The 8,324-nt window shown below is 46.5% G+C and overlaps 1 protein-coding gene across 1 annotated transcript; it reads right to left on the reverse strand.

The window, feature by feature from the left end:
* Positions 1 to 2,707: 2,707 nt before the first annotated feature.
* LOC125550383 lies at positions 2,708 to 8,123 on the reverse strand. The gene is made up of 2 exons (XM_048713375.1): positions 4,926 to 8,123; positions 2,708 to 3,409 (listed from the first exon to the last, which is right to left on the reverse strand). Exons 1-2 carry the CDS (start codon positions 7,932 to 7,934, stop codon positions 3,191 to 3,193), a joined length of 3,228 nt encoding a protein of 1,075 aa, XP_048569332.1. The 5' UTR covers positions 7,935 to 8,123; the 3' UTR covers positions 2,708 to 3,190.
* Between the last annotated feature and the right edge of the window lie 201 nt (positions 8,124 to 8,324).

An 8,324-nucleotide genomic window follows, 5' to 3' on the forward strand; every position in this document is an offset into this window, starting at 1 on the left:
GCAACCCCGAAGTGAAAATAATCGGGACCACTCCCGGTGATGACCGTAATTTGAGGAGTTCATGTATTCACTATATGTTAATGCTTTGGTCCGGTACTCTATTAAAAGGAGGCCTTAATATCCCTTAGTTTCCGCTGGGACCCCGCTACCACGGGAGGGTAGGACAAAAGATGTCATGCAAGTTCTTTTCCATAAGCACGTATGACTATATTCGAAATACATGTCTACGTTACATTGATGAACTAGAGCTAATTCTGTGTCACCCTAGGTTATGACTGTTACATGATGAACCGCATCCGGCATAATTCTCCATCACCGATCCAATGCCTACGAGCTTTCCATATATTGTTTTTCGCTTATTTACTTTTTCGTTGCTATTGTTACAATCACTACAAAACACCAAACATACTACTTTTGCTACCGTTACCACTAGTATCATATTACTTTGCTACTAAATACATTGCTGCAGATATTAAGTTTCCATGTGTGGTTGAATTGACAACTCAGCTGCTAATACTTGAGAATATTCTTTGGCTCCCCTTGTGTCAAATCAATAAATTTGGGTTGAATACTCTACCCTCGAAAACTGTTGCGATCCCCTATACTTGTGGGTTATCAGTCTGCACTCTCCTCTGCTGTCAAGGCGCTCCGAGAGGACGAACTGTCGCCAGTGCTGTCGCCATCGTTGTTGCCATGGTAGTGGAGGATGCGCCCGCGTGCCTTCGCGGGGATAGCACCTCGCCACCTCCAACACGGCCTTGCTACGACCGACATGTCTAGGCGGTGGCGACTCCCGCTCCTCCTTCACACGGCATAGCAGTGGCGATTCACATTCCTCCTTCACGTGACGTGGCAGTGGTGACTCCCACTCCTTCACATAGCGTCCGATTTCTCAGCCCTGGAAGAGATAAATGAGACCTGATTTTTCGGCCTTGGAGACCAATATTCCTTACTAGGGATTGCCTTGGTGTTGCACCCTCTCCACCACAGGTCTAAGATCCCTCATATGAACCATCGAGTAACTAATGGGCAGCCCCCAAGTAGGAAATAGGGAACGACCCAAGTCGGTAGTTTAGAAGGTTGGCGATGGTTGATCTCTCCTGATGAGTCACCATAACCTCACTCTTGGGGAAATTAATTGTCAACCTAGACATCTCCTAGAAACATATAAGAGGGAACTTCAGATTTATTAGTATCCAATGAAGTTTCTTCAACCATAAGGATGGTATCATCTGCATATTGCAAGTGCGAGACTCAACCTCTTGCAATCAAGTGTGCCACCACCCCCTCGCAAAATGACCTGCACGTCCTAGCCGCATCCATAATGTCTGCGAGGCCATCAACATCGAGATTAAACAAGAACGGAGAAAGCGGGTCACCCTGCCTCACACCCTTTTAGGGCTTAAAAATGTTGATGGTAGTGTGCCGACTACCAACTAGCTGCATAATTCTAGTAATCCATCTATTGCTCGAAGTCTTTACACCACATAGATTCTGACGTCTAGTCTTAACTTCATGAAGGATCTCATGAAGAGTCATAACCCCATCATGGATCAACAAACCCGTAATGAAGGCCGATTGATTCGAATGAGTAATCCTAGCCACGACAGACACTGCCCTAGTGGCGTGCACCTTGGCCAAAATGTAGAAAATCACGTTAATGACCATGATTGGCCAGAACTGGCGGATGTCGGTTGCCCCACTACATCGGGGATCAATGTAATGCCACCATAATTAAGCCGGAAAGCTTCTAGCACCCCCAAAAACAAGTCCCGGAAAATAACCATCACCATCCCTTTGTCGACTTTCTAGAATTTCATAAAGAATTAGATGGGAAGCCCATCCGGTCTTAGGGCCGAATCCGGCTTCATCAAATTGATCGCCGCTTCAACCTCAGCTTCGGAGAGGGGCTCGAGTAGACCATTATTCTCCTCCTCGAACACCAGCAACTCAGTCGGCCAGACATCCTCATGGAGGTTGACCCCTGTTCTCCCTTGGCCGCTGAAGAGACTTCTGAAAAAGCCATCAACATGAGCGCAGATTTCCACCTTGTCTTGAAACCATCCTAGGTCGGTCCCAAAGGACAACAATCAAGGACCTTCGACGACGACAATTAGCAATGTCCTGCAAGTATGCCGTGTTGGAATTACCTCTAAGTGTCCAATTCAAGCGACCACGAAGATGCCAAATAGATTTTCTTGTTCTAGAACAGCATGATGAGGTTGTCTTCTAGAGCATATCGCATTTTCGCTTCATCCGTTGCTCAGGATCAGGCCCTATGTATCCGCCCGACCATCGATGGATTGGATAGCCCCCAAGAGCTCCGCCTTTCGGATCCATAAGATTGGCTCCCCAACCCCTCATGAATTGCATGGCCAACTTGGTACAGTGATGCCAAGTATCTAAGACCGACGTAGATCGATGAGGCAAGTCGAGAGCCTCAAATCACTTTTTTTACGACATTGGCAAATCCCTCCTGGCGCAGCCAAAACGTCTCAAAGTGGAATCTGGGCAGCCCGACACGAGCAACAAGGGACATGGTCCAAACCCACCCTATTGACAGCCCGAAGTGATGCCAGAGGGAATCGTCTCTCCCAGTGAACCCTATCTAGCACACTCATGTCTGTGGAGACCAAAGGAGCCCTTAAACCACGGCAAGTATTTTGGAACGGACACCAAATTGCCCAGAGGGATAATGAAGCATTGATCGACAAGTTGCTGCACAACGAATCAAATAGAGAAGTAATCACAGGCTCACAGCACACGTTACAGCAGCATCGATTTCTCTCCACACACCAGATGCTTATTCTCATATGACAAATGGTATCATGCCCTAATATCAGGGTAGTACACAGGAATGTACTCCCTCCTTTCATCTATATAGGGCCTAATGTGTTTTTTAAGACGACAATTGACTATTGACAAGATTAATAATACATGAGATGTATAACATAAAAATTATATCATTGGAAGCTTCTTTCACATACGAATTTAACGATATGCTTTGTGTAAGTTGCATGTCATATATTATTACTCCAACACTTAGTCAAAGTTAGCCTCGAAAAACGCATTAGGCCCTATATAGATGGAAGGAGGGAGTATCTAAAATCCCACAGGAGGACAGGAACCGGCTGCAACTATGCATATACAGATACAGGAAGATAGAGTTCAGTTCGAAGATCTAAGATATTCAGTCCACTCCGATGATCGATTTCAAGAACAGGACTTCTGCACTGAGCGCCATCAGGCGGTCAGAGATATTGCTTGAGCCGACGGGGGGCTCCACGCCCACGAATATGTACAGCCCTGCCAGCTCGCCTTCCAGTGTCGAAGAAGGCACAGCACTGTACCCGGTTATTGTTCTTATCGTGTCGAGCTGTTCCCTCAACTGTTCTTCCGTGTAGCGAGCCTGGTTGAAAAACAAGGAAGATCATGCTTAGACATGGGGAAGAAATAGTGCACAAATATAAATCCTGCTATGCTAGAGACATTACAACTGTGCATTCAGTGTGGCAAACTGTCCATTTCAAAAAGAAAATACTGTGGTGATCTGTGTTGTAGCCTTATAGGCATCCAGATGAAATCCAGGAGCGACTACATTTGTTCGCTTTGGCCTTTCCGCTTTCCGGACATCACAACTTGATGTGATTACTATTACGTTTACGCTTACAATGCTTTAGTCTTTTTATAGTTTTCCACTCATATACAATTTGAACTCTAGAACTGAAGGGGCAAGGCTACAGTAAAATCCCTACCTCTTCTCAAACATACAGATTAGTCCCAGAGTTGTGGGTATCAGTTAAAATCCCATAGAGTTGTGATTTGTGTTAGCTCAGCCCCAAATATTGTGTTTTTGGTGTTACCTCAGCCCCAAATATTTTGTACTCCCTCTGTTCCTAAATGCAAGTTTTTTTAGAGATTTCAATACGAACTACATACAGATGTATATATACTGATTTTAGAATGTAGATTCACTCATTTTGCTCTGCATGTAGTCCATACTAAAATCTCTAAAAAGACTTATATTTAGGAACGGAGGGAGTATTTGTGTAATCTCTTCTCAAACATGCTAATTGTGTAATTAGGGGCAAGGCAAAGGCCGAATCTCATAAAATCTGTCCAAACTTTAAATGGAAAGGGAAAAATGGGCTGAAAACTTCCCAGATTAATAATTGAAGATATATCAAATTTTGGAGTTATTCAGATTTTTTTAAATGCTGAGCCAAATTTGGCCGAATCTTTAGAAAAAAATGTACAAATTTTGGAACTTTGACCCCATTTTGATAATTGAGATTTTTTTTCAAAACATTTACAATTTTCAGTTAGCTGAGCTCAGGTCGGCTTAAGCCAAGCTCTCAAGCCGAGCCGTCCCTCTAGTCACTTAAACATGGGACCCCTGACTGTTTTTCTGTCACTGATTAGTCTTAAGAGTTGTGGGTTTTAATTATAATCCCACAGAGTTGACGTTTTGCGTTAGCTCAGCCCCAAATTTTACGTATCTGTGCAATTTCCACTTTAAGAAATGATGTTATCATCATGCTGTATGAAGACACTTATTTTCCATATCCCCATACCACCAGATCGTGGATCTATGGTTTTATCAACTGGGAATGCCACACTTCACGCAAGCAATTCGGTTTTCATTTACTAGTAAAGCGACATAAAATTATTTGAATATAAGTAAATCATATTCGATCATTTCATGCCGAGCTATCAAATTGCAGAAATAAATAATCAGGCAGGGTACGTTTACAATGTCAAATATTTGTAAAATCTACAGAATGGCAGTGGCTTTCAACATAAATGCTGAGCCTGGTTTCCTATGTGGTTGCTCCATATAATAACAATTTTTTATATCCACTCTTGGCAAAATCCTACAGATAATCTGATTAACAGTAAGAAGCACAAATGTGTCACTGACTCACCTCGCTCTCAGCGACAACTCTGCTCCTAAATGCTTCATTCCTCACTGTGTAACCCACATCACTTGACTGATCGGACAGGTCAACGATTTCTTCGCCCATGGTGGAGAAATACGGCGTGCTCCCACTGGACATTACATCTTCAGTATCATGCATAGACGCCACTGGGACAAAACAGCATTCCATGCCTTGTTTGTCTACATCACTAGAATCCTTTACATTGCGTCCTATTGCAGAAATTCCTACAATGTCACCAACATGTGCAGTTTCAATAACCACCTGTGACTCACATTCTGTGAGGTTACTCAGTGGCAGCAACTCATCTTCAGGCTTCACAGCAGCAGCAACAATGTTGACTTGTACATCAGAAATTTCCCCAATACCAAGATCTGCCGTTGAAGCACAAGCTGCAAGGTCACTCTCATGCAGCACCTCATCTTCAGGCTTCGCAGCAGCAACAACGTTGACTTGCACATCAGAAATTTCCCCAGTACCAGGATCTGCCGTTGAAGCACCAACCGCAAGGTTACTCTCATGCAGCACCTCACTCTCAGGTTCCAGAGCAGCACCAATGCCAACATACACATCATTAACTTCCCCTGTAACAATATCCGGATGCAACTCAGGAGCCACAAGGTTACTCGGTGAAAGGACCTCACTATCTGGTGCTGCAGTTGCACTAATCTCCACTTGCACATCAACCACTTCGGCCATTACAAGATCAGTACTCGGTGGCAGCACCTCGCTCTCAGGTGCGGCAATTACAATAATTTCCACTTGAGAATCAACCACTTCGGCCGTAACAAGATCGGTATTAGTATTAGCTTCTTCGAACACTCCCTCCACTGCAACTTCAAATCCTTCCTTGCTCTGAACCACGTTGTCTTCACCATGGAACACTGGAGCTGGTGACTCAGAGCCAACAGAGTCTCGTGGTGGCATGTCCTCGGTAGACTTCTTTTTCTCCATTGTTATGCCATGCTCTTTTTTATCTCCGATGTCTGATGAAAGTGAATACTGGCCTAAATTGTGTACAGAGAATTCATCCTCTCCCTTCTTGTTTTCATCACCTGATGTTGGCACACTTGATTCGGGAAAATAGGAACCTTGCGAATACGTCACCTCAGTAGACTTGTTTTCCTCTGTAGTTTTGCCATCCTCTTCTTTTTCATTCCAAATCTTTGATTGAAATGGTAGTTGGCCTGAATTCCTTGCAGAAAATTCACCTTCTCTCTTTTCCTGAACCACATTGTCTTCATCACCTGACGCCGGCACAGATGATCCATAGAACAGTGTCTCCTTGGTAGACTTGTTTTCCTCTGTAGTTTTGCCATCCTCTTCTACTTTTTCACTCAAATTCATTGACTGAAATGATTGTTGGCCTGAATTCTGTGCATCAAATTTAACTTCTCCCTTTTCCTGGACCACATTGTCATCGTCTTCGCCTGATACTGGCACATGCGATTCTGGAAAACAGAGGCCTCGCGACACCATCTCCTCCATAGACTTATTTTCCCCCATGGATTTACCATCACTTTCTTCTTTAGAATACACGTCATCATCTGTTTCACTCCAATTCTTTGATTGAATTGATTGCTTGCCTGTTACTTGTTCAGCTTCTTTGTCGTTTCCCTTTTCCTGAATCACATTATCCTCTTCTGGAAACAGTGGCTTTGCAGATGCAGAAAGACCAAAGCCCCTCGGTAGTGTTTCCATTAGAGTAGACTCCCTTCCTTCCAATGGTGTGTGCTCCTCTGTATTGTTGTCGCGGTTCGATATGTATGAACCATGGCCAGATTCTTTGGCAGAAAATTCACCTTGCACCTCCTCCTCCACCTCCTTGTCAGCAAACGCAGGCGCAGACGCTTCGTAAATAACAGGATCCCGTGGCAGCAGCGGCGAAGTGCCGCTCTCGTTTTCTTCTTTGATGATGGCCTGCTCTGTTTCAGTATCCAAATAGCCGAACGCCGGAGCCTCTTGTGACACCGTCTCCTTGGTAGGCTTATTTTCCTCCATAGTTTTCCCATCATGTTCTTCTTTTTCACCAAAATTCTTTGACTGAAATTGAACTGATTGCTGGCCTGAATTCTGTACAGAAAACTCATCTTCTCCCTTTTCCCGGACCACATTGTCGTCGTGACCGGAGGCTGGCACGCCCAATTCAGGAAAACAGAAGCCTTGCAACACCGTCTCCTTTGCAGGCCTGTTTTCCTCCATAGTTCTGTCATCCTCTTCATTGTTTTCAGAATACACGACATCCTCTTTTCCCTTCCAATTGTTTGATTGCAATGACTGTTGGTCTGAATCCAGTACAGAAAATTCATCTTCTCCTCTTTTCTGAACCAGAGTATCCTCTTCTTGAAGCAGTGGCTTTGATGGTGCAGAAAATTCATCTTCTCCTCTTTTCTGAACCAGATGATCCTCTCCTTGAAGCAGTGGCTTTGATGGTGGAGAAAATTCTTGGGCATAAAATTCACCTTCTGCCTCGTCGCCGGCAAGCGCACCGGGATCCCGTGACAGGGGCAGCGAAGTGTCGCTCCCGCCTTCCTCTTCGACGATGCCCTGCTCTGTTTCGGTATCCAAATGGCCGAACGCCGGAGCCTCTTGTCCGTACCCTTCCGACGCGTCGAGGAATTCTTGCTCCAGGTCGTCGTATTCTTGGGGGCACGGCTGCGGCGGCGGTTGACAGGAATGGAGGAGCGCGCCGGTGAGGTGGTTAGCGGCGGCGAGGCTGGCGAGGTAGGCGGCGAAGGGGACGGAGAGCGCGACGCCGGCGGCGGAGAGGACGATCAGCGGCGGGGCCACGACCGGCGCCGCCGTCGCCGCGGCGCCGGCCATGGCGGCCGTCCGGGTCAGGCCCCATCCGCGCCGCAGCAGCTCGCGTGCCCAGCTGTCCTTAGCGCCGCCGCCGCCGCCGCCGTCAGCTGCTTCAGGACGGGGGCTGCGAGAGCGGGGGAGGCAGTCCTGGCCGTGGGTGCCGGCGGATCCGACCTCGTCGGTAACCATGCTCATGGGATGACGCTGAAGTCGGTGTCGGACTCGGAGTGGTGCTGTGGGAGGCGGCGGGGTTTGGATGGGCGGTGAGGTGGCCCTGACGGTGGCTGCTGGTGAGTGACGACGGGCGGGGGCTTTGGCCTGAGACGTGGCGCGTGGAAAGGCGACCGCGACGCGTGTGCACCAACGTGTCGACGCGCGCTCAGCTCCTGTGTCATGCAACCGAGACGGAGTGGGAGACGAGGGAGGCCCAGGCGGATTGATCTCCGAGTCCGTTTTCTCTTCGACCATGATTGATCTCGTCGACCCTCATCATCTGACAGGGTGTTTGTTTTCACGGATTTATTGATTTAGGGACTTAAAAAAAATTTATAAGTTTCATCTAAATTAGACAGGAGAGATTTATAG

This window comes from Triticum urartu, chromosome 1 (assembly GCF_003073215.2).
Source record: "Triticum urartu cultivar G1812 chromosome 1, Tu2.1, whole genome shotgun sequence".
NCBI lineage: Eukaryota > Viridiplantae > Streptophyta > Magnoliopsida > Poales > Poaceae > Triticum > Triticum urartu.

Excerpts from the sequence above, each read along its gene's own strand:
- LOC125550383 (XM_048713375.1), bottom strand. The coding sequence starts at position 7,934 with ATGAGCATGGTTACCGACGAGGTCGGATCCGCCGGCACCCACGGCCAG. Across the intron at positions 3,410-4,925 it reads GAGTTGTCGCTGAGAGCGAG|GCTCGCTACACGGAAGAACA; the intron begins GTGAGTCAGTGA and ends TTTTTCAACCAG.